Source organism: Boleophthalmus pectinirostris, unplaced genomic scaffold (assembly GCF_026225935.1).
Source record: "Boleophthalmus pectinirostris isolate CB_2022bp ecotype Guang Dong unplaced genomic scaffold, ASM2622593v1 HiC_scaffold_13, whole genome shotgun sequence".
Classification (NCBI taxonomy): Eukaryota; Metazoa; Chordata; class Actinopteri; order Gobiiformes; family Gobiidae; genus Boleophthalmus; species Boleophthalmus pectinirostris.
The window spans coordinates 12621956-12646923 of record NW_026571036.1 but is presented as its reverse complement, the minus strand read 5'-3'; the positions used below and the strand labels follow the sequence as shown (position 1 = coordinate 12646923).

At 38.5% G+C, this 24968-nt stretch overlaps 1 protein-coding gene across 1 annotated transcript in view; it reads left to right on the top strand.

Moving 5' to 3' along the window:
* The window catches only part of rngtt (RNA guanylyltransferase and 5'-phosphatase), a 149788-nt gene that overhangs the window by 69642 nt on the left and 55178 nt on the right, over window positions 1-24968 (top strand). Inside the window, exon 12 of the mRNA XM_020939046.2 lies at window positions 12250-12318. Within this exon, the coding sequence (XP_020794705.1) occupies window positions 12250-12318 (69 nt within the window). The remainder of the gene's footprint in view (window positions 1-12249; window positions 12319-24968) is intronic.

Sequence of the window (24968 nt, the reverse complement as noted above, 5' to 3'; positions counted from 1 at the left end):
GTGGAGACTGCTGGGAATACTTATCTGTTGCCAGATTTAGGTTTTATATACTTTGTAATGTTTGGTGGCTAACACTTATTCCTACTGAATGTGCTTAGAGTTGGTGTTCTAACAAGTTCCAACCTGCCTTATGAATACAGGTGTTACGCTACAAACACCGGAGGGCTCTATAGGGAGTTCATCCTGCGTTGAACTGCCCAACAACACAATATGCTTGTCAGTATGTTTGTATGCATTACATTTGATTAGATGGCAAATGTCTAAACCCATAACTACTGCATTGTCTCTTACTTTCAAGCTTGTATTAAATGAGATGTTGAACCAAGGAAGTGAATCTAGATTAAATCCTTTAATATGCATAGCACTTTGCACCACAGGGCACAGATTTGCAGTGGCAGCCTCAGGAGGTAAAAGCCAAAGGAAAGTAAATATCTTTTCTGATGTAATGTGGAGTGGGTGCATGCTACATCAATGTGACGACTTGAATGCACTTGGCCTGTGTGACTGAGGCCGCTAAAGAGCTCATGTTTCACACACTTTATAACCCAGCGCTTTCTCATCCTTTGGCCTTTCAGCAGAGATAAATCATTACAAAACACTTTCCCTACCGTGCATCATGTAAGCTCTCTCCATTGTGGCTATGTCATCCTTTGGCTCTTCAGTTTTCAGTCCAAGGGAGATGGATAAACTCCACTTCCACACACGTATATGCAGTGAGTGCAGTCTCGTCTCCATTTGCCCTTTCCAAACTGCAGAGTGTCAATTTGTCCAGCCTACAGACGGGCTTTTAAGGCCTTTGTCCCTTGGAGATCTGAAGTTTAAACACAAGGGACTTCACAGAAAGTGCAACTCTAAAAGAACTGTTTTTTCACCGTCCACTTCAGTCTCACATAAACATACTTTAACTGCCACTGTGTGAACTTTTAGGTTCAGTGATGGATGTTTATATTACTCTTTTGTGCTCAAATTTGCAGTTATTCTCCTTATACGCTGTGCTTGTCTGGACAATCGGAGTTTTCTATCAACTCATTGTGCATTCATACTCTATAGCCATCTAAAGGGATCAAAAATTATCATATGTTTTAAAATTTTTCTGATGGAGGGTTTGCCTCGTGCTTATCTCATGGCAATTTTCTTGCATTGCCAAGAATATTTTGGCGTGAAACTTGTAAATATAGAGTTACACATTAGCTTTATAAGCAGGGGACACCCGCTCATAGTAAGAATGCAGGTTTTTCAAGTTATTTTATCAGTATTTATATCAGTAATAAAAAAATGGTATAAACTTTTAATGCCATAGTGGGGAACATTCCAGGCAAATAGCTTCTCCATGCATTTTAATGTAATTTGTGATTTACACTGAAGACAGTTGTTTGGTCGGTGACGACGCTGTCCAGACATTCATATTTAGAACTGTGATACTCACCTATATAGCACAATATCACTTATCTTATACAGAAATTGGAAAAACGTCAACCTTGGTACTTGTGACACCAGTATATTATTACACATACTTTCCCGTGAGTCAGTTTTCTTGTAGTTTGTGTAAAATGACAATTGTCCTTTCTGGCCCGCAGTGCTATTCTTGTAACACAGTTCAATTTTACGCTGTGTCCACTTATTACATATTATCTCAGCTTGTCCTATTCCTGCCCCTATTGATTTTTCCCCCTTTCCTCGAGTAAATGTCTTTGTCCATGTAGTTGCCTCCGTCTGTGCAAATCAATAGCGTAAAATATAATCTTCAGTCTTTCATTTCAAAACAAGCCAGATCCATAGAAAGGCGATTTGTGTGAAATGCTCCACTTGTCTGCAGTAGTGGCAGTTACCTGGTTTGACATGAGGCCAATGCGTCCTCTTTCCTCCTCCCGGCCTACTCTGCCTGATGTGGGTTTTGGGATTAATGGGAAGTGCACAGGGAAAGGTGCCCTCCAGCACTCCGCTTGTGGTCTGACCAGAATATCAAGTCTTCCTTTGATTCTACCGCCACACGTCAACCTGCTTCAGACGCTGCAGAGTGACCCAATAGGAAAGAGTTCTATTTAAATGCAGTGAAGGAAAAAATAACTCTTTTGTGTTTTTGTGATAAATATATTGTGTTAGAAATTTGCCAGTACAATGTCATTATGCGTAGACTGCTGAAGCTATACTTGGTTTGATTTAGGGCTGTATAATACGGCAAAAAATAAACTAGGATTTAAATTTTTGATTAGATTTTTGTCTCATAAATGGCATTTGGGCATAGTTCCTGCATATAAACAATACACTCATCATTATGGCTGGGTATCTTTAAGAAATTGCTGAACGTTACATACGTCGATACATAGGCCAACGATACGATACATAGCTCGATACAGTGTGCTTTCGATTCGATACGATATATTGCAAATCGATTCAGTACGGTTCAATAAAAATAATGGCTAAATAATGGCTTTGATTCTAAAAGTCATTGTTAAATCACTTCTCACTGCAAAGTTCCTATGAAACACACTCATTTTACTCATCAGAACAGTAAAAATGTAAAATGTGTTGCATAAACGAGTTTCCTTCCTCTAAACAAACTGTAGCACTGTGACAAAATTATTTTGTAAAATATACTAAAATATACTCTTGGTGATATATCGATACAGCAGCCCACGACATCGATACTGTATCAGCACATGAAGCAATTCAGTTTATCGATATTCCAATATTTTTGCAAATATTAGTAATAATTAAGTAATACTAGGCATCATTGCCTATTAACTCAAAAAATTTTTAAAAATTATTTTCTAACTCTGGACTCTGCTCCAAATGACATGCAAGTGGCTGTAGACCTCTTGATTTAAAAGTCCCCAGCATATCATTGACAATAAGAAATTACAGAATTTCTACCTATATTAAAATGTTATTATTGCACAGCCCTAGACTGAATAATATTTTTTATATTTGTCCAAACAACTTTTGCTGCACTTTATATTGATGTTTTTTACAGAGCTTGAAATCAGGAATGTACAAAAACATTATTTTGCGAGATCAAAATGCCGCAACATGTCTACCTCTTGTGGAGAACAATCTTGTGCCACTAATCAGCAATCAATATAAGTTATATTACATTAGGCTGTAGAACATTTTTCGTAATCATTTCCTGTACAAGTCATCAGCAGAAAATAAATTCATAATAAATCAGTGGTGATTGGGTTGTGTCTGGAGCGGCATCTCATGTAAAACTGGCACAAATAGAACCACATACGCACACAGGCAGACCATTTCTGTGATGGCAGATCACATACCGTTCATGTCTTTAGAAACACTTTATTAAATCTTATATGATGTCTCTTCATATCAGTAGATTAAACGAAAATGTCTTATTTCAGTTAATTGCCCTCATTCTCCCCGATTATTATATTGTTATTTTTGGACACATCCACTCAACTAAAAAATCCAATCAGGGTATCAGCAGTCAGTGTTCCAAAATGGATTCCTTCGTCACAGTGGGAGGCTTTCGCACCTTGCAGCGTTTTCATCACCTGTTTTAGACGGTGGCACTTCATCATTTTTGCTTTTACTAATTGCACAATGTTGAACAAAGGAACTGTGTCTCTACATTCACTGCACTCCAGCTCAACAGTTTTTTTATAAATGATACCTATTTTGGAGGAAATGGAACCACGGGCCAGTGATTCAAAGCCTTTGACTTTGTTAAATTGTATTTTGCGTCCAAGTAATAGCAGTCCAGCCTTTGCAATCTGTTGTCATTATCAGCAATAGCAACTAGTATTCAAAGGCAAGGTCACATTCAAAACAACATAATTCTGAAGAAGAGACTGTGGAGAGAAGGCAAATATTCATGTCATTTTTTTCAGTCTGCTGGCAGGTGGTGTTTACTCATAGATTTGTCGACGATCAGTAAATGTTGTTTTTCTTCTCGGACAAATGCTCCAGTCTGAGGCATGAGTGTTCAAAACAATGACCATATCGTAGTTATTCACGTACAATACTTGAAAAAAAATGTAAACCAGACAACCTTTTTTTTTTGTTACCATTATGGATGTATTGCTCAATATATTTTGTAATTTTTCTAGCTGACTGAAATGTTAAAGCTGTTGACGCTTTGAGCTTTAACACTTTAATGGTTACACAAAACTTTCTTTTCTATGTTTTTTTTTTTTTTATTCCTATCTGCTATAAATAAACAGCATGTTTTGCCATTCCCTCCCTTCACTTTATGTAAAAGACTTTGGGCCATGACCAAAGGACAGCTTCCTATCTCAAAGGATCAGTTGTTTTCCCCTAGTTCAGAGGCAGCTCGATGCAGAGTCGGTGCTCATCAAGAGGACTTGAGCTTGACAAATTCTTACCTCCTGAACAACATCCGCAGGTGGAGACCCACAGACAAAATAAGGAAACATTGGAAGATGCTTGAGTGTTGGCTGAAGGCTGTAGCTACATCTGGGAGCATTCTAAAAGCATAGTAAAATGTTTTTAAAAGTGCACTAGTAGGGCTGGGTATTGTTAAGAAGTTGCCAATACAATACATACCTCGATACATAGGCCAAGTTATGATATGTCTTATGATACAGTGAGCTTTCGATTTGATACGATTCAGTATGATATATTTCAAATTGATTCAACATGGTTCAGTAAAAAATAATGGCTAAATCATGGCTGTGATATTAAAAGTCTTAAAAGTTCATATGAAACACACACATTTTAATCATCAAAATGGTAAATATGCCAAATGTGTCACATGAACGAGATTCTTTCCTCTAAACAAGCCACAAACCTGTAGCCCTCTAAAAAAATAAATTGGTAAAATATACCCAAAAATACTCGTGATGATATATCAATACAGAAGCCCACGATATCGATGCTGTATCATCACATTAAACAATAAGATATATCGATATTTCAATATTTTTGCGCACACCTACGCACTATGTAACTTTTTGTTTGGGGGTTTGTCACCTGCTTGTTTTCAATGAATATGTCATTGCTCTGCCTGGAATGTTTCACAGTATGACATTAAACAGCTCAACCTTACATTTATTCAGTTTTAGGTGTTTTTATAGCTCAAAAATACTTAGGAAAAATGAGCATTCTGACTGTGAGTGGGGTCGCCTCTTCAAGATCTGACCTGTATCTTGGTCTGGTTTGGTCTGATGATGATAGAAAGTTTTCAAACCATACTGTGAAACATTCCAGACAGCGCAATGTCATCTCCACTGAGAAAAACATTTGACAGACCCTCCGCCCGAAAAGTTGAAGCTGTAGCCAAGTTTTTAATCTCCTTTTTATAACATTTTCCGTTCTCCTCCTCATCTAATTGTCAGGATCTCACATGTAAGCGTCTTCACTCCCTCTGATGCTGTTTTGTCTATGGCCTGAAGTGTAACAGTGACAGCTTGATGTCTTAATGGGGCCGTGCTGTTGCCCTCCGCCCACACCACTCTACTGTACCGCTCCTCACAGCCTGTTGGTGTTTTTTCCAAAGAGGGTTTTAAGAAGAAAAGCCCGGGTCTGTGCTCCTCCGCCCCTCGGTGCTACCGCTCTGAGGAACTTCCTTACTGTAGGAGGATGTGCCAGTGGAAGTCATTGCTCTTCTCTCCGTGCGGGGCCCCTGTTGGCGTGCTGTTTGAATGCGCTTGTGGGTGTGCTCAGATGGCAACAGTACTGAAATGGAGCCGCCTACACACCATTCCCTCCACAAAGGCCCCGGTTCTTCTTCAGAGGCTGGCTCCTTGCCTTCTCCGTGTCAGCGAGATTGTCAAGCCTGTGTGATCTGCTCTGACTCATTTATCATCGCGCCTGCACTGATGTTGCACTGGCATCCTCACAGATACAGACCCAAGAGTTTGCTACTGCTTTGAATAAATGTATGCTTGCACAAGGGAAGTGTTCAATGTACTAATGACGTATTTGCTCTTCTAACGTCGTACAAGGATTCATAGAAGAATACAAGGAGAAAGGACTTGTACTCTCTTCTGGAGTTTTGCTATATTTCATTTAACGTAGAAATGGGAAGTATTCCAATTAGGTTTTCCCATTTTTAGATGAACAGAAAGAAGTGTCTATTTTGTCTGGTCGGGGCAAGATTCACTGAGTGAGAGCTTCTAAAGCGAGCAAGTTTTTGTAATCAGAATTTTCAAAAGAATTTCACCATGAAGTTGTGACATTATAGTACTAGGAATATTAGGAATTCTTTTTTTTGTGTGTGCACAGACTTGCTCCTGGCTCTATCAAAGCCATTTTCCGCCCTTGTACCATTTAATAAAATGTCACTCGAAGTTTGATGGAAACCCGCAGTTCGGATTCTCCATTTGTGTCTTGAAATTTGATTTAAACTACTTTCCTGATGTAATTGTTACTTACATTTTCCGCTCAGTGGTTGAACACAACTTGTAATCTGCTAGTATAATTGTTGTTGTCATAACAGACATTTTAAATTTATGTCACACTTTCTAAGACCTGTAACTTTTTGCCCTTTTTCACATACATAGAAACTGCACTGTCACAGAGTTACTAGACAACTCCGTCTGTCTACAGCTTAATCAAATATTTTTCTTGACAATCCACCATTTATTATTCATCAAGACATTATGCAGTCACTCTAGTCTTTGCTTCTTGGCTCTGTTCGCTGTGTGCATGTAGATTACTGTTGCATTTTGTCGAGGAAACATCCGGTGTCTTGTATTGTGATGTCTGAAGACTTCAAAGAGACATTTTGCAAAAGATAAAAGGTGCCATCTCAAGTTGTTAGCCACCAGGTAACAGGACTATTTGGGGTCCTGTGGTACACGGAATTGGGGGCAAATTATATCCCTATTAGCCAAGTTCTTCAAGAAACTGTATAGAAGTATGTATATGTATATGTGTGTGTGTGTGTGTGTGTGTGTGTGTGTGTGTGTGTGTGATGTATATATATATATATATATATATATATATATATATATATATATATATATATATATATGTCATGAATCAGTGCTAGTGCAGCCTTTGGGGCTTTAATCTGGATCTTCAAAGATGAATCGAGTGAGCTACAGTAAACTCCCAAATGATGAATCATAGATATTAGATAATCTCCCTGCACATATGTGGCCGCAGTATTAGCGAGAGGTGTGCCTCACCTCCTAACACTTTCTGTGCCTTATATCGACAAGCACTGGGAAATTTTGTGATTTTAAATCACAAAACTCACCACAAATCACAGGAAAATAGTATTATTAAGTATTTGTTTAACCTTATTGAGCAGTTTTTTCTTCCCAAAATGACTGGTGAGGTAAATCCTTCCCTGGCCACATGTCACTGAGCATATTGATGCGCTCTCACGGAAAACTTTTTGATAAAACAAAATTAGTTTCAAAGGATCATGAGATATTTGCAAATAATATATTGGCCTATGTCAAGAGTGTGGCCCAGGTTTTTGAGTCACATGTGTCAGAAAAGCTTGCCTAAGTCATGTTTAAATTTTGTGGTTTTGTGTTACACAGTTGACATAAATGTTAGTGTATCATCTCATCTATTTCGTCTATCTTTTCTATGTGTAAAGGCCATTATTTTAGAATGGTGTAGATGTGCATTTTGCTTACATTTCCCACGCCTATAGCCCTTGAAAATGATTTCATTTGAGTGAATGCTTCAGCTAATATAGATGTTTACAGAATTTTGAGGCTTTTTTTTGATTAGTTGACGCACTGGAACACATCTAATAACTTTATTCAGATAGTTCTTGTCAGCAGCTTCCATCCCAGTGAGTCGGTGTTTTCCTCTGCTATGTATGAGGGACTCAGTATTTGATGTTCTAAGGCCATTTGCATAGCCTGCTCAAAAGCGACTATGCCTCGAATGCCCTTCATTCACATGTTTGTTCCAGGACTCCAAACAGCACCGCGTTATAGTCAGGGCCATTGAAATGTCCTCAGCCCTGGCATCGCTAATTAAATTTTCATCATTTCATTTTCTCTCATTCAGGCATGAGATGGAGGAGTGTATTTTAAAAGGCAACTCGAAGCTCAATGTTGTTTTTCCACCCTCCCTCAAAAGCAGAGCCCTGTGTGTGCCAGGGCAGATGGGTTGTGTATGATACCTGATACCCAGAGCATTAGCTGTCTCGCTCATTGACCAAGGCAATTTCCTGTCTTTTCGACTATATCTACACCAACTGAATATACTGTATTGGTTCTTTTAAATGGGCAGATGCAATCTGTAGGAGTTTATTTTTGTGTTATCTTTATTGACATACATGATTACAAAAGGATTGGGTTATAGAGTATGCACTGGCTGCACTGCATTACTACTTTTGTAAGTACACACATACTTGTCAAACTTTAAACTGAATGTCATCAAAAGAAAAAGCTATGAAGTTTTCTGCAACACTGAGTAATGAAAATTAGTGATTTAAAGAAGCTCAGACCTGCGTGAATCACTCCAAATACAACTTTGACAGGGGAAATAAGAAGAGAAACAGGTATAACAAATGAAAATTGTGCTTTTGAAGCATGAATCACAGAACATGACTAAGAAATTATTATTTCTTAGCATACAAATATTGTTTCAAATCATCGTGACTTTCTCTTAACTTTTAATTAAGAACAAAATGAGCAATTTTGTTATTTAGCACAAAGTCAGTCAGACAGGAGCCCTTGCTAGTTTGTTGTTGTGATGTTTCAGCTCCTTCCATCACGTCTACCTACAAACTCGTCACTGTACCGTCATACGAGACGCCGCAGAGGAAGGCTATAACTGAGCAGTATAATATTCATTGATATCACAACAGTCCAGTTAGTTGATAATTGTACTAAGTGACATTCCTGCGGTGTTATCAACAAAGACTAAGAGATCGATAAAGGTCATGTTTGTTTCACTCTATAATGCACTACTATAGATCGGGGAAGAAAATCCATGCTGTGATATTATAGCTCATATAAATATTCACATTGCTGCTAATTGAAATACAGTACAAACACTTCAATGCAAAGTACAATGGAATCTGCTGTGCTTCCAAGATAAAAAAGACACGCACCCTCATCTTACACCCCATTTCATCATTCAAATGTCAACTTTTTCTGAATACAACCCCATTTATGGATACCAGAAACACCTTTTTTACTTTATCATTCCACATTTCATGAGTTCTTTCCTTTGAAAATCTCTCCTCAAACTCCTGGAAGTGTAGTTATGCGTGCTCGTATATTAGATTTGGCGTTTGGTATCACATTACCGTGAACACTTTCTGGGGCATATGATGATACGATGTTTTTTAGATTGATTTTCTTCCTTCTCAGTCACAGCGGTAGAGCTCTCTAAAGGCGCTGGTGCAGAATATTAAACACAAATTGAAGACCCTCTTATTGACTGTAGACCTGGTTTTATTATAGGGAAGGCCACATGCTACAAATTTCATACACTTTGACTCCACTGATTCACTCATTGATGTGTGGTGTCTGGTACATGGATTAGCCTTTCAGGTTTAGTTACCAGTGCTGCGTTCAAGGACCAAATTGATTGAAGTTTGTATGAGTTTGTGTGATTTTTAAAGTAGAAATACGGATAAAGTTACACATTAATGACCTGTATGTCCTTCTCCAGTGACTATATAAGGTCAGTTATCATATATGCTGCCTCTGGAGGGAAAAAAAACCCTCCCAATTCACAGAACTTTACAAAGATGAGTGGATCTGGAGCCGTATCTTGTCTCCCTGATTTCAGAGGGCTTGATTGACAGGTGGATTAACCAATCAGAGAGACTCATGCTCCACTCGAGTCAAATATAAGCATGGTGACTTAAACATAAAAAAGGGAAAAAGCAACAAAAAGGACTGAGAAACAGCATGGATTTTCTCAGAATCAATCAAAGCACCAAACGATTACTTATCTCGGGTAGAAGAAGTTAGATATTTTGTTCTGATTGTGAGGAGATGTCTTCCACATTTGAAAGACTTGTGATACAAATTAGGTCACCAATTCACTATATAACTGAGCTATTTTAAATCAAGGCATAATTTTAAAAAAAGCATAATTATTAGACTCCCCATATACATCAAGGTTAAGCCATTTCTGCTGCCAATCTGCGCCCCGCATTTAAACATGGGCAAGGTCAATAAAATGTCTTGTCCAAGAACACATCAACAACTTTTGGCTTCATAGGCGACCACAATAACCTCTAAGAGACTGCTGCCAGTTTTTGGCATAAATATTACTTCAGTTTATGACCAACATTAGACTACTATATCTCTAGATCATAAATGTCACCACTGAAGGATTTTGGACATTTGAGTGCGAGACGATCCAAGCAAGTCCATAAATTGCATCTACAGACAAGTCATTGCAATTTCCCCAACTTATTTTCAGAAAATTCACACAACTGTTGTCACTTTTTACATTTGCTGTGGAGACAAAGCACTCAGCAAATGTTTTGACATCTCAACACAGACTCATTTTCGAGGGCTCAATGCTTTCTTGTTTTGCTTCTTCCTTGACTGACTTTTTGACACTGCATTTTACATCTGTTTGTAACATAACTGTTTCCAGACTCCACAATATTCCCCTGTCTTCTCGTCACCATGCCTTCTGCCTCTGCTCCTCATGTGGAAAATGTGCTTTAATCGTACAGTAGCTCCATGTAGTCCCTGGGGTTTCTCTACCTCATATGGCAGTACAGCTGTGCCGGGCATTTGGTGTTAATGGGGAAGATGAAATCCGCTCATACTTCTCAAACCTAATGATTTGTAGCTATTTCGGTCGACAACGCTCAGTTTTTGATGTCTCCAGTGATGCGATATCATAAAACTAGTGTTGAATCTGCTAATTTGAACAAGTGTCAATACTGAAAAAAATAACCTGAATGAGACAAATTTGTTTTTTTGTGAAAAGTTTAAAGCGGTCTTGATCTATGACTCAATTTAATGGTCACATTGATACAGCGCTTTTCTACCTTCAAGGCACTCAAAGCACTTTTCATCAAGGTACCACTCACCCATTCACACGCACACACACACACACAAATACACCAGTGTACGCAGACTCTGATCTGGAAGTGTCTTGCCCACGGACACAATGGCAGTATTTATCTGTGGGAGCTTGAATTGCAATGTCATCCTGTGGGTCAATGGATCTGACCACTCTAATGATTAGGGTTGGGTATCATTACGAAGCTGCCAATACGATACATACCTCGATACATAGGCCACGATACATATCTTGATACAGTGCACTTTAGATTCGATACAATATATTTCAAATCGGTTCGATACAGTTCAATAAAAAACGAGCGCAGTCAGAGAGAGCAACCTGGTCCCCCATGAGGCATCGGTGTGGGCAGTTCATCACCACAGAAGCCGGTTTATGAGGAGCCCAGCCCATATTACATGATCGTTATATCCACAATGCAATGTGTCTAGCTGTACAGTGCCCATGAACATTTGTGTGATATTGGTCACACATGAGAATGTCTGTGTATAATTTTTCTGAGATTTTGAGACCACGCCCATTGCTCTAGCTCGATCCTTTACATAGTTATGACCAAAAATGCATATTTGACCTTGTTACCTTGACCTTCAAGTGACCTCGACCGGTTTCAACCTGTAACATCCAGTGTATGCCGGTTATGTATGTGCCAACTTGTGTGATGATTGGGTGAATATTTTAGCCCGCAAATGGTTCAGAAATTGCTGAATTTACCTATCCTTTATAAGGGCATGACATTTCAATTGATTGGTGTGACCTCAAATGACCTTGGATTGTCACCAAACATTTTTTGCGGAATCGGGCACGGGGGCTTGAACCACGTACCAAATTTGGTGACAATCTGTAAATAAATGGCGGTATTATCACGGGTGGACAGACGCACACACAGACACACAGGGTGAATACAAAACTTGGTCAACACTCTTGACAATATATCCTTACAGCAGCCCACGATATCAATGCTGTATCATCACATTAAACAATACGATATATCGATATTTCGATATTTTTGCAAACCGTACTAACTATGATGTTTTTCTGGTGAGAGCCTAATTCAAAGAGGCCTTTTAGCTGGTCATATAATCTCTGTTATCTGACTAATTCAAGTTGTTGATCTGCAATAGACATTTTCAACACTAAAACTGTGACTATTCACCGTCTAGTGTGCACTGCCATTTCACAGCACTTTGGGATAACTGCTCTACAAATATGTGAATAAAACAAAATGAGAGTGTTCCATGAAAACAACTGTCTATTTTGTTCTCCATTTCGTTTCTTAACCACCATTTGTGTTGTTTTCAGCTTTTGGAAGGCAGCTTCACGGCGCAGGTCAGCCATGAAGTAGACGGACTGATCTTCCAGCCGTGTGGGGTGAGTCTGTACTTGTTCATCACACACTGAGAGGCACTGGCCCTATAGTTTAGATGGCCCTAGTGTCTTTGCTTGATTTGAGCTCCTACATGAAGACTGGACAGCTTGTCACTACCACCCACTGTTTGTCACTGTCTGTATCAACATAGCCCTCAGTTATTGCACAACAAGCCCACACTCCCACATTCACCAATCCCTGTCTGGACAATGTACAGACAAGCAGACATACTGTAAACTGCACTGCACTCAAGTTTGAGACAGGTGAAATTAAATAGTGTGGACATGTGTAGTGGATATTTGAAACAACATTTTAAAGGTCCTATATTACGGAAATTTGACTCCTGTGAGATTTAAGTTGCGTTATAATGTTGTTACCTCATCAAAACCATATCTGGAGGTGTGTTTTGTTTAATTTACACATGTTTGAGTAACAGTTATTAGTCTGTCTACTCAAAATGCTCTGTCACAAGGGGAACAGAGTGTTTTCTGTTTGAGAGAAGAACTCAGCCTAAATACGCAGGATTTGTGTGTTCAACATTGTGTGAATAAAACAAAACACAACACCGGGTTTGTTTGTGATGAGGAAACAACATTATAACATAGATCAGAAATTGGCTTAATATGGGCCCTTAAAATAGTCAGAGTTATGCTGAAAATATTAGTAGTAGTATGTAACTTTTCTGGAGAAGGGTCCACTACCTGCTTGCCTCCATGGAGATGTCATTGCTTTGCTCTTACTCTTCCACAGTATAGCATCGAAACTGTCTATGTAGTATTTATTTCATTACAGGTGTTTTTTATTGCTCAGAAATATCTTGAATACATATTCTTACTGGGAGAGAGATTGCCTGTCCACAGATCTGACCTGTAATTTGGTCTGGCTATACTGCTCTCTTGTCTTTATAGAGATGGATTTAATATTTTCTGGGACATTAAAGGCAAAGCAATAAGATCTCCATGGATACGAAAAAGTGGTGGACATCTTTAGTCTTTAATATTTCATCATTACTATGACTACCTAAAATGTTCCTCCTAAAAAAGTTATTTAGTCCACGTTTAACTAAGATCTGATGAGTGAAAAATCCCTGTCATCCAGGTAGAATCCATGGCAAAGGAGAAAATCAATTTGTCAACTGGACAAAAGTTTATTGGTTTAATATGTTTCTCCACTCATCCAAGCTGCTCCTTCAGTTCTGCTGACAAATTGAGTTTCTACTTTGCTAAGGTGTGATGACATAACTTAAAATATGTGTACATTTTCCACATCAATATACATATACAGTATATTTTATCTAAACTAAACAGGAAGTAAATCTGGTTTAAATCAGTGGCAACCTCAATATAACATACATCAGGACTATCAAAGAAGAACTCGCAATACATTTTTACTATATAATGTAATTTGACATATAATTTAACCTATCCAACACTTCATTGCAAGTTTAAACCAGCACCTTGGCAGAGAGACCGTTTTTCTGTGTGAATTGTCCTTTGAACGTTGCAATTTGTCACCCTGTTTGAACACCTATATTTAGGAATGTGATCCTTCCCCCTAGCATCATAGAGAAAAAATTTCCACCCCCTATCTTGGTTCTATCTGAAATATGCTTTTCCCAGTACATGAATGTAAAATTGAAGCAGGAGTGTAGCCAGATCCGTGATAAGCATATTAAACAGAAAGGGGATATGGGTTGAAGCTGCAGGCTGGTGAGGTCTTTTGGAAAATATTGACAGCAGCACAGTATTCTTCTATATTTTATTTGTTTTAACATTGAAATATTTATGATACCGCATAAAGCCTGAGATGTAGTGCCTCAGCTTTTCTTAGGCATCAGATTGAAACACAACGACGTTTACAGTCTCGGAGCAGAGTGACAAGTCTTTAAAAGCATCACTCAGAGGTTTTCAGTCGGAGTAGGTGTTTATATACAATGAAAAGATCAGCTTTTTCCCATTAAATGTCAACTGCCTTGTTTTGTTTGTAATGAAAAGGGTCCACAAAGGTCATGTAGAAATGCACTATATTTGGAAAGCTGGCTGCCTGAGATACGTAATGCACACATGTTCAATATTTTACGAAGATGCGAGTCCAATCACAGGTGAATCAGTTCAGATGAGCATGATTGACAGGTGGATTAGCCAATAGGGCTGGGTATTGTTAAGAAGTTGCCGATACGATACATAGCTCGATAAATGGGCCACGATAAGATACATATCTCGATACAGTGCACTTTTGATTTGATTCAATATATTTCAGTTCAATTCAATTCGATTCAAAACAGTGAAAATGTCAAATGTGTTGCTTAAATGAGTTTCCTTCCTCTAAACAAGCAACAAGCAACAAAACTGTAGCGCTATAACGTAAAATATACCAAAAAATACTCTTGGTGATATGTCGTTACAGCAGCCAGTGATATCGATACTGTATCATCACATTAAATGACACGATATATTGATATTTTGATATTTTTGCACACCCCTATTAGCCAATAAGGAAAATGCTTGTCTGTATCAAAACAAATATGGCTGCTTGTGAGAAAAAAATAAAGGAAAAAAAAACACTGGACTGAAAAATATTGCTGATTTCTCCAGAATCTTTAAGCAAAGCATTAAATTAATATGTAAATTTGTTGGTGAGCGCATATTGATTTTATTTGTAACTAATAGTTGACTTATGAGCTTAGACTTAGACAAACTTTATTGATCCACAAGGAAAATTATTTGGGCACAGTAGCTCACACATCACAATATAATAACATAAAAGAGTAAAACATATAAATGGTAATAATAAATTCAGAATAAATAGCAAAAAAGAAAAGGGGATAATAAGGAGCAGGTGTCAAATAAGGCGTCACTGAAACAAACAAATCTGATTGCACGATCATGTTTGGTGTCAGTCTGGCAACTACTCCCTCTGCCCCATAGCGAGCCAGAACCAATCTGTTTGAGTAATCCTGGATTATTAGTCTGTCTACATCTCCAAAGATCAAAATTCACCTTAAGATGTCATGAAGCGGTTTTCAAGTGAACAGCTACCTTTTACCTTTTGTTCAGAGAGTTTAAAAACACAGTGGAGCACTTCTTGTATTACCACATGACATCACAAGGTCAAATATTGTAGAGTGTTTTCTGTTTGAGAGAAGAACTCATCCTAAATATGCAGATTTTTGTGCTAAATGTGTGAGTGAAACAAAACACAACTCCGGTTATGTTTTTGACCAAGAAACAGCTTTATAACTTAGATCAAACCGCTTAATTAGGCCCTTTAACTTTGGCATTGTGGTCCATTCTTCTCCCCGGTGTCCCATAGACAGGTGTAAATGATGCTGAAAAAGTCTTCATGTCCATCATTAGTCTGTGAACACACGGCTCGGCTGCTGTCCTTGTCCTCACGTCCAATCCTTCGGAGACACATTGGCTCCAGGCCATCACTCCAATCGAATGGTTCTCCACCTGCTCTGCATATAACCTTTAGTCCACAACAGACAATACAAGCCAAAAATAAATACAAAACACTACATTATAAGAGTATTTTGTAGCAGTTGTAGATGTTAGAAATACTGCTATCTTGTCAATGTAGTGGGGCTTTGTTATTTTACTATCAGTTGCATTAATCACCATTTTCTTTTCACATAAAGAGAATTGTGACCAATCAGAAGCAGCGTTTCCCATTAAATGTCAGCTGCCTTGCTTTGTTTGTAATAAAAAGGGTCCACAAAGGTCATGTAAAAGTGTAGTGTATTCGGAAAACAAATTGCCTGGGATCCAGAATACACATCTCTTCAATATTTTATGAAGATGTGAATCTGGTCACTGGTGAATATTCCAGAGATCAGATGGGTGTGATTGACTGCTGGATTAGCCAATCAGGGAAATGCATCAAACAGTTGCATCAATCACCACTTTTTTGTCACATTGAGAGAATTGTGACCAATCAGAAGAACAATATTTTTAGGACTATAAGTCACACTTTTCTTCATGGTTTGGGTTGTTCTGTGACTTATACTCCGTTGCAACTTTTTGCAAAAATTTACACACTGACAGTCACGAGAGTGTGCTCTAGGCTTTTGTGTCAGTATCTGCTGCTACTATTACTTCTGTACCTCTGTCACTTCAACCTCTACTGCGCATGTCTCCTGCAGAAAGAACCTCTGTCCTGCTGCAAGTAGTGAACTATTCAACCGAAAGCGGTAATTGAGCAGCAGAAAGAAAGTTTGGAGTGAGCGAGAAACTTGTGAAGGACTGACGAAAGGTGGGGATAGAGAACACAGCTTCATTATAATCAGGAGGGTGCGCCATGCAACTTTCCTGGAAGTCATTGGTTGGATCGACAAAGCCTGGACTTTAGTGACAACCGAAACCATCCTGTCAGGATTCAGAAAGGCCAGAATAATTCTAACTGGAACTGAGGCTTACAGCTACGCAGACGAGGAAGCAGCACTCCGTTTACCTCACGGCTGTAGAGTTGCTCAGAAGTGACACTAAGGATGAAGTATTCAATGGATTTAGTGATTCCGAGTGAGATGGAGAATTTGGTAAACTTGTTCTCTTGTTTGTGCTTTAGTTATCTGAATAACTCTTAATATGTTAAGTTAACAGCCTGTTGTTCTCTATTCTATTGTTATATTACTATAATTTGCCCTTTGAGATGAAATGTCACTTGCTGGTCTCTGATTTTATAATATAAATTTCCCCAAAAAAGTTATAGTCCGGTGCAACTTATATATGTTTTTTTCTTATTCGTTACGCATTTTTTGGCTGGTGCAAATTATACTCCGGAGCAACTTATAGTTAAAAAAATATGCTGATTATTCTACATTTTGAGGATATACATCGTCATTTGGTGACTCTTAAAAACAACAACAGCAGAAGTGCCACATACTAAACCTGTCTGCTTTCTCTACTTTTTGTTTCTCTTGTAAGTACAATTATTCTAATATTTGTCAGTTCACCTCTGTTTTGTTCTGATATCCACCTTTGTTTGGTAAATACTCATTTTGCCAGTGTTTGCTCTCTGGTAGTTGTTTTCCCTGTGTTGTTGTGGCTGACTCCACAGTTGCCACGTTTCTGTTTTGGAGACTTTCAGCTCTGGGGAGGAGAATGGGCTAATGCAGTTTTATTTCACATAATGTAGTAATTTGTATTTTATCTAATATTTGTTGATATATTGGCATATACACACTGTCCTCCTATTAGTGATGTTTCTAATTCGTGTTTAAAACCTCCCTTCACCTCACATCCACCTTTGCTATCAGTCTAGGCCAGTCTTGTATCAGATAAGTGTGGCATTGCCCTGTCAGAGGCCTGATTGGATGGGCTTTGTTGAAATGGGGGGTGAGCTGTTTCTGCCAGAACATAGGATAAGCCCCTGGATCAGTCTGGTGCTGGGCTGCTCTCAAATCTGGAATTTAACAGACTATAAATCATCTGTAGCACCAGATAAGACTTTAAATGATGATACATTGTTAGCGTATGTAAGAAAATGTTTTGCGTATCAACTCCTAAAATGTTTTAATATGATCTCAATATATTACAATACAAAAAGTAAGGTAAAAAAACAAACAAAAAAAAACTAACTCTTAGTTTTAATACAAACATTACAAAAAAGCATGAATTGGCTTACTTTTAGTAATAATCCATAATAATTAGTGCTGCAGCTAGTCATGTTTTTAATTAATAGTTGCCGAGACCATGATCAGAAAGACATGAATGGTAAATGGTCAAATTTTTATTTAAGACTTTTCCACCTTCAAGCCACTCAAAGCACTTTACATCAGGGAACCACTCAACCATTCACATACACACTCATACACCAGTGTGCGCAGACACTGGGGCAAAGGGGCTTAAGTGTCTTGCCCAAGGACACAACAACAGTATTCATCTGTGAGAGCTGCAATTTTTGAGTGGTGAGTGGATCTGACTCACCAGCTGAGCTACAGTCACCCCAAATAAGATGATTTTGCTTTTTACATTTCATTTACATTGTCTTGGAGCTCAGAAATCTGTTACTGATCAGATTGTGAGTGTAGCCACTGATAAATTATTTTTATTGTCCATTGACACTTTTTAAATACATTATGATGACATTTTGATTTGTCACAATTAGTTGATTAGTTGTTGAAGCCTTTGGAGTTTTTTGCACTTAACCAAAAAAATTAAATTAAACTTTGAGATTTATTTTGTTTTTGTTTTTTTTACCCTGTTTGCCTGTACCACTCGTCACCTGTTGGCTCTTATGTGTAATTTGTGAAGTCATTATCGTACAAGCTATAACAGTGGAGAGGGTTTTGTAGGCAACATGAAAATGGTGCCAGTGCGTCACATGTATTTCCTAACACTTATGTCTCAGTAGCTGGGTGGTTTATGTGCTGTGGCCTTGATCAATATTGCAGCGTTCGCATATGGATGTCTGCATTTTCAAAGTGCTTGTAATTCCTGACCTCCCTGTCAACTCAGAACCCTCCCCTGATGTATGGAGGAGACTTTGATTATACATTTCTTTGATGATTTGTTGGCTTCAATATGCAGTACCAAATTTGTCTTTTTATTGACCTCTTTTTGCATCGTTTTTCCTGCCTTCCTCGATTCATGTTTAAGTAGCTTCTTAAAGATCGGGTATTATGCAAAATCAACTTTGGAGCTCTTCATCAAAAACTTGTCTGAAGTGGTTTTATATTTCATCAATGCATGTTTGAGGAATCTAGCGAACACTCCTAGGCTCTATACAAACCTTCCTTACACTTAGCCGTACAATCCTGTCCTGTGCTTAGTCTAAACAATACACTACAACTTCACAAACCTGATGCGATGTGCAGTACTTTCATTAACGTAATGCAGTATTTCTTTCATAGACAGATTTATAAGGTATTTGCCCGCCCTTTGGGTTTATAATTGTTTGGATCTACCTTTAGAACATGTTTAACCAAGAGGTAGGTCTTTGTGGGACAGAATTTTCAGTTCAGCTCCTGGCCACACCCGCGTTGTGCAGTCCTGCTCCCGCCTGCGCCCGCAAAGAATTGTAATTTTCATTCCTGCTCCTGCCCGCAAATTCCACAAGATGGGGACATTCACTTTCTTAAGCTTTATTAAACACGGAGAAGCAGAAAGGAATTATCTAAAATGTGCACGAGATTAGACCACATCCACAAGTTTAGACTGTTTAAAATGTTTTTATTAATGCCAAATAAAATATCCATTAATGCATACATTAATCATTTGTATATTTTACTTTGCACTCATATTTAGTCAAGAGTGCAGTCACGCTCCTTCCCACACCCGCAATAAGCTTTCAAAATGTGTACCACACCGCACTGTTTTGGGTGGGTCCCGCAGGTCCCACAGTGCAGGGCTCTAGTTTAATGCTAATTTAGACCCAGTGCAGTCTGGAGTTTGATCTTGTGGTACTGGGAAAGCTAAATCCTATGTGGTACTTTGTCTGAAATATTTGACAGCCACTGATGTTTAAAATAATGCCATGAATAAGCAGCTTTTTCTGCTCAATTATATCAACGATTTTACAAAATGTACCAGCAACAATTATTGTCTATCTTGAGGAGGATGGTTTGGTTTGAATTTTCCATTTTTATGTCCAAACCTTAAAATAAAAATAAAAAATCATGTCAAATTTTGAATTTAACACCACCTTCAATTGATTTAACACCTGTAACCCCTGATTCTTCAGTGAATTCAGTGGATCAAGCACTTCGTAAACATCCAGCTAAAGAAAGGTGCTTGCTGCTTTTGGAACCCATAGATGACAGCTGAGCATTCGTCAAACCGCCTAAGGAATGCTACTACATCATCCTCGGATTAAGAACGCACCATCGACACAGCCCGAAGATGTGTTTTTGGCCTCATAGTAAAAATGATTACTATAAACAAGCAGGATCCCATTGCCGCTTTTGGATGCTCCAATGAGGAAAAAGGATTGCAAGGAGAGAACATCATTTAGCTCAGCGCGCTTTGGCTGGCAGGCGATTTATTTCTTCTCTTTACACAATTTTCAGCTCGGAATTGGATACAAGTCCGATCATGGCACCCGCTACCGTCTGGGGCTGTTGTCTCCCTACACATAGGAACTCCATGTTACATGTATTAAAGAACAGATCCAACTAATGTGATTGATAACACGCCGAAATCTGCACGTATCAACATCTGGTTCCTGTCTGCAGACGTCACCATGGATAGATGAAGCTGGCATGGCTAACGCGGCTAAATGATGGCGCAAATGGGATGCCATCTGATGTTGAATAATAAAAGCGACATAATTTACAAGTTCTGCATTTCTCTTTTATATAGGCGGGAGGGCATTATACTGCTCCATAATGAGGCTGAGTGCTCCGGCTAGATGAGCCCAATGGAAATACAAAACAATAAAGGAACAAACAAGGGAGATGCTGCTGGAGAGTGCAAGTCAAAGCCAGGGCAAAGTTGGAAAGAGGACAGGGTTCACAAAGAGTATTCAGAAGAGTAGTTAACAATGTAGAACTTTCTTTTTTAATGCATATTACCCACAGACTATGCATAGATGGGCGTAACTAGCCCTCTAGCTGCCGCATTCCAAATAGGAAGTGAGTGAGGACCTTTTCATAAAATCCTGGTGTTTTTATTTCACAGTTTCGTCCGTAACTTAAAGGGACAGTTCGGAATTTTTGACATAGGACCTCATTTCCTAGTGAGCCAGAGTGTTGGAGACATGTGGAGACACTTATTTAAATATTCCATCCAGTCCTTGTATTTGCAGAGGTCACTGGTGCTAGGCTAGTGCATGTCAATGGCCATAGTTATCCTGCCACTAAAAACAGTCTTAATCACTCCACAAAACACCAGAAGCAAATCTGTTATTATGCCTGACTGTTGATGTAAATGTCTGTGTCAATAGAATAATGTTTGAAATAAAACTAGCCTTGCATTGCATGAATTGTTGCATGTTGAGGGACTATTTTCTCATATATCAATCCACCGCTGCTGAGCTTTCTATCAGGAAGTACAGCTTGCTGCTTCTGCTGCTCAGATATAAATCCTTCAAATGCAAGGTTGGGTTTACTTCTAAAATTATTCTATCAACACAGACATTTACGTCAACACTCTGACATAATAAGTTTTACTTCATGTGCTTTGCGGAGTGATTAAGATTTTTTTTTTAGTGGCAGGATAACTATGACCATTGACATGCACTAGTCTAGAACCAGTGACCTCTGGAAATACAAGGACTGGATGGAATATTTAAAAAAGTGTCTCCACACGTCTCCAACACTCTGGCTCATTAGGAAATGAGGCTCTATGTCAAAAATTCTGAACTGTCCCTTTAAGATATGAAAATTAATTACGCACCAATCAATCTCCTGCATGAGCAACACGTTTATTTGACTGCACTTGCCAAACCAACAGTACAGGCGGGAAGGGATGAGTACCTTCAGCAAACTTGCTCTTGATTGGCTCTTTGCATTGCACTCTTGGATTTCCAAATATGGAGCTTGGTTGGAGGATAGCTGCTATAAGCTTGCCTTGTTTGGCTTTATTTGGCTGCAGCCCTGTGGATGATATCACACTTCACCAGGCCACGTCTGTATACAGATATTAGCCTTATTCTTAAAAGGTTGTTCTGTGTAAACTAAGTAATTTACATTTCTTCTTTTGTTAGTATTTTAATCAGTCATAGTTGCACTAAAAAGAAGGATTACATTTTATAATGCATAAGTCCAAATAACTATGTAGTTACGAAGCCTGAATCATTCATTGTTTTATTAAAGCTAATTAAGATGTATTTATTATAATGTGTTACCATTTATTCAGTTCATTCAAATTTGCATACAAGTAAATTAAAACCACAAAGGAAATGAACACATTTATAGCATCACAGATGGAATAATTAACTTAACTATTTTTTTGCGCAAATGTCAGTGATTATTGTATGAACTGTGACTCATACCTGCTTTGACTTTTCAATTTGGTGTCTTCAAAAAGATTACACAGCCACAAATGTGATGAAGGAAAGCTTGAAGGCCATGATTGAAGTAAAATGTGTTTCGTGTGGAAAAAGCTGTGGCTTTGTATGTTGAATTATTAATCCACTCTTAAAATGCATGCACTCTCCTGACCTTTAGCTCCTGCCATTGGGTTATTGACTCACACTGTGTCACTTGTTTAAATTGTCCTGAGCTCCAGGCTTCATCATCATAGGTCACTGTTAAGAAAGATAACCTCAAACACTCAATGTTAGTTCAAGAGAGACTATCATTTTTTTGATTGTCTGTAAAACTGTAAAAACATGTTGACATTCTGAAACTTTTGGTACTATTATTGGTAGTTTAATCTTTACCATTCATTCCACTCCTGGGAAATGAATCGTCCCAATCTGCAGGGACCAAGCTATATCTTAAAGCAATTAGAAAAAAAGAATTGCTTGGTCAGTATTGGTGAGATGTTTAAGTCAATTTAATTCTGGTTTGTCTAAGTTTTTTAATTGTTGGCTGGAGCTTTGCATTGTGATTTGCAAAAGCCTGGAGTGAAGTTGGAAAATGGCTGCTAACTTCCGAGATTGGTAAATTTCCCCATTAGAACAGCCATTTTCTTGTCATTAAATGTTTTATTGATTTTCACTTAAAATAAAACAAATTATGATAAGATCCTTAGAATTACCCTGGCAGCCACGCAAACCTGTACATTTCCATTGTGAATCCAGGGGGGATGTCACATTTGTAGACACAGCTGAGGTGATACTGGGATAGGCAGGCCAATCTACTTTTCCAATTTTTTATAACATCAGTCCCAATTGAAGACAGCATGGGGCATTTCCAGACAATGTTAAGATATGTGCACTGTCAGTTCTACATTTCCAGTGGTTATTTTAACCTGGAAAGACACAAAAGGAAACTATTAGTATGATTTATTGAATGTGGCAGGTTAGATGATGTTTAGGAGAGGTTGGACACTGGAGGTGGTAGAGTAGCCTGATTCATCAGCTGGTTTCACTTCATGGAAACCGTCTGACCTCACAGCATTAGGATTTGTTCACTTGACGGTAGCCGGGTGTTTTTTTATTTAACTAATCACTGCTGTTTGGTCAAGTATGTAATGCTCCAAATCCTGTAGGAAGAAGGGCAATAACGTCTTTCCCCTTGATAAAATTCACCAAACATTCTCTTTGTTCTTGCTTTAAATCCTCAGTCTCGGGAATTGTTGCCAACACAGAATGTATGACTTTGTCTTCATCCATCTCGACCGCTTTGTTTACTGTTGTGCTGTACCACAAAAGGGACCTAGACAGGTGCTTGAGTTTGATGTCATGGCTTCACAGCTCTTTGCTGACTGGCCGGTGCACGGTCTACAACATCCAAGGTTCTTGTAAACCATCTAGTGTATTCCAATTCCTGACCTAGTCGTTGAAGAAGGTGGGGCGTTACACGAACTGAAATGGCTGTACAACTGCAATGGGGGTTTAATATTCGGCAGACTGGATGCTTATAGGATGACGAGGAGGTGAGGGGAGGAGTCATAGGAGTGAGGGGATGAAGGCTGACCAGCAGGAAAACTCTGGAGAAGCAGTGAGGTAGACAAGAGCAGGGTTATGTCTTCCAGGCTGAATTTACGCCAGCTCCATCACTCTGTAATGGACCCATTTTCAGTAGCTTTGAATGTGTCAGTTAAAGCAGCCATTAAGATACATTAGGCTCCCTATTTTGGTCCATATACATCATTCATATTCTTAATGTAAAGTGCACATCTTTACTGCCTATAGAATAGTTTCCGTCCTCCCACTTTTGTCTCTAAATCTTCTGTTCTGTCATTTCAATGGTGAATTTGAGAAAAACTTTGCCTCTTAAATATGACATTAAGTAGCTTGACTTGTGTAAAATATACAGTGTTCATGTGCGCCAACAAGTCAACACTGTAGCGATTCTCTGGGAGGCTTTAAAACATCTTTATAGTCCTTATTGAGTTTATTTGCTGTGTGTGGCAGAGCCATGCAAAATATTAGAACCAGAGTGACGAATGGAATAAGGTAAATACAGTAGATTCACGGTAAGAGTCCCATTACTGCCTCTAGTATGGGCTGTAACTCTGCTTTGTAATCAAATGGCTTTCCAAAGTCATTGATTTGTGCCCAGTGCAATGCTAATCTTTTCATGTGTGACTGGGATTAGGCTGGTCTCAGGGTTAATCTGGCCCTGGGTCTCTCTGCTCTGAACCTCCATTAAATCAGCACAGAGCTATGTTATCTCAGCCAACACATGGAGAAAACTGTGATATCGGAGGCTGTCCTGTCATTATACAACGGCCCACAGATGGCACAGGAATACAGATGGTCCTAATGATCATTATAGAGAAAAACATGTACTTTCTTTATGGTTTATCAATAAAGGTGTGTGTCTCATACCAAGATATTATATGAAAAACTGAAATATAACCAGACAATATGCACTGTCTGTATGAAATCCCCTATGGTCAAAATAATACAAGATATTGGAATCCTAAGTAAAACCATAAACAAACTCCACTATAGCAAAGATCTTATCATTTTAGTAATAATGTGAACTGGAACCAGGAAATTTCAATTTATGTATCACCTAAGGCTGCTCCATTTTTCATTGCCAAAGTGAAAGAATAGCACTGGGACTGAAGTTCAGAATCTTAAATTGTTTCTTGTT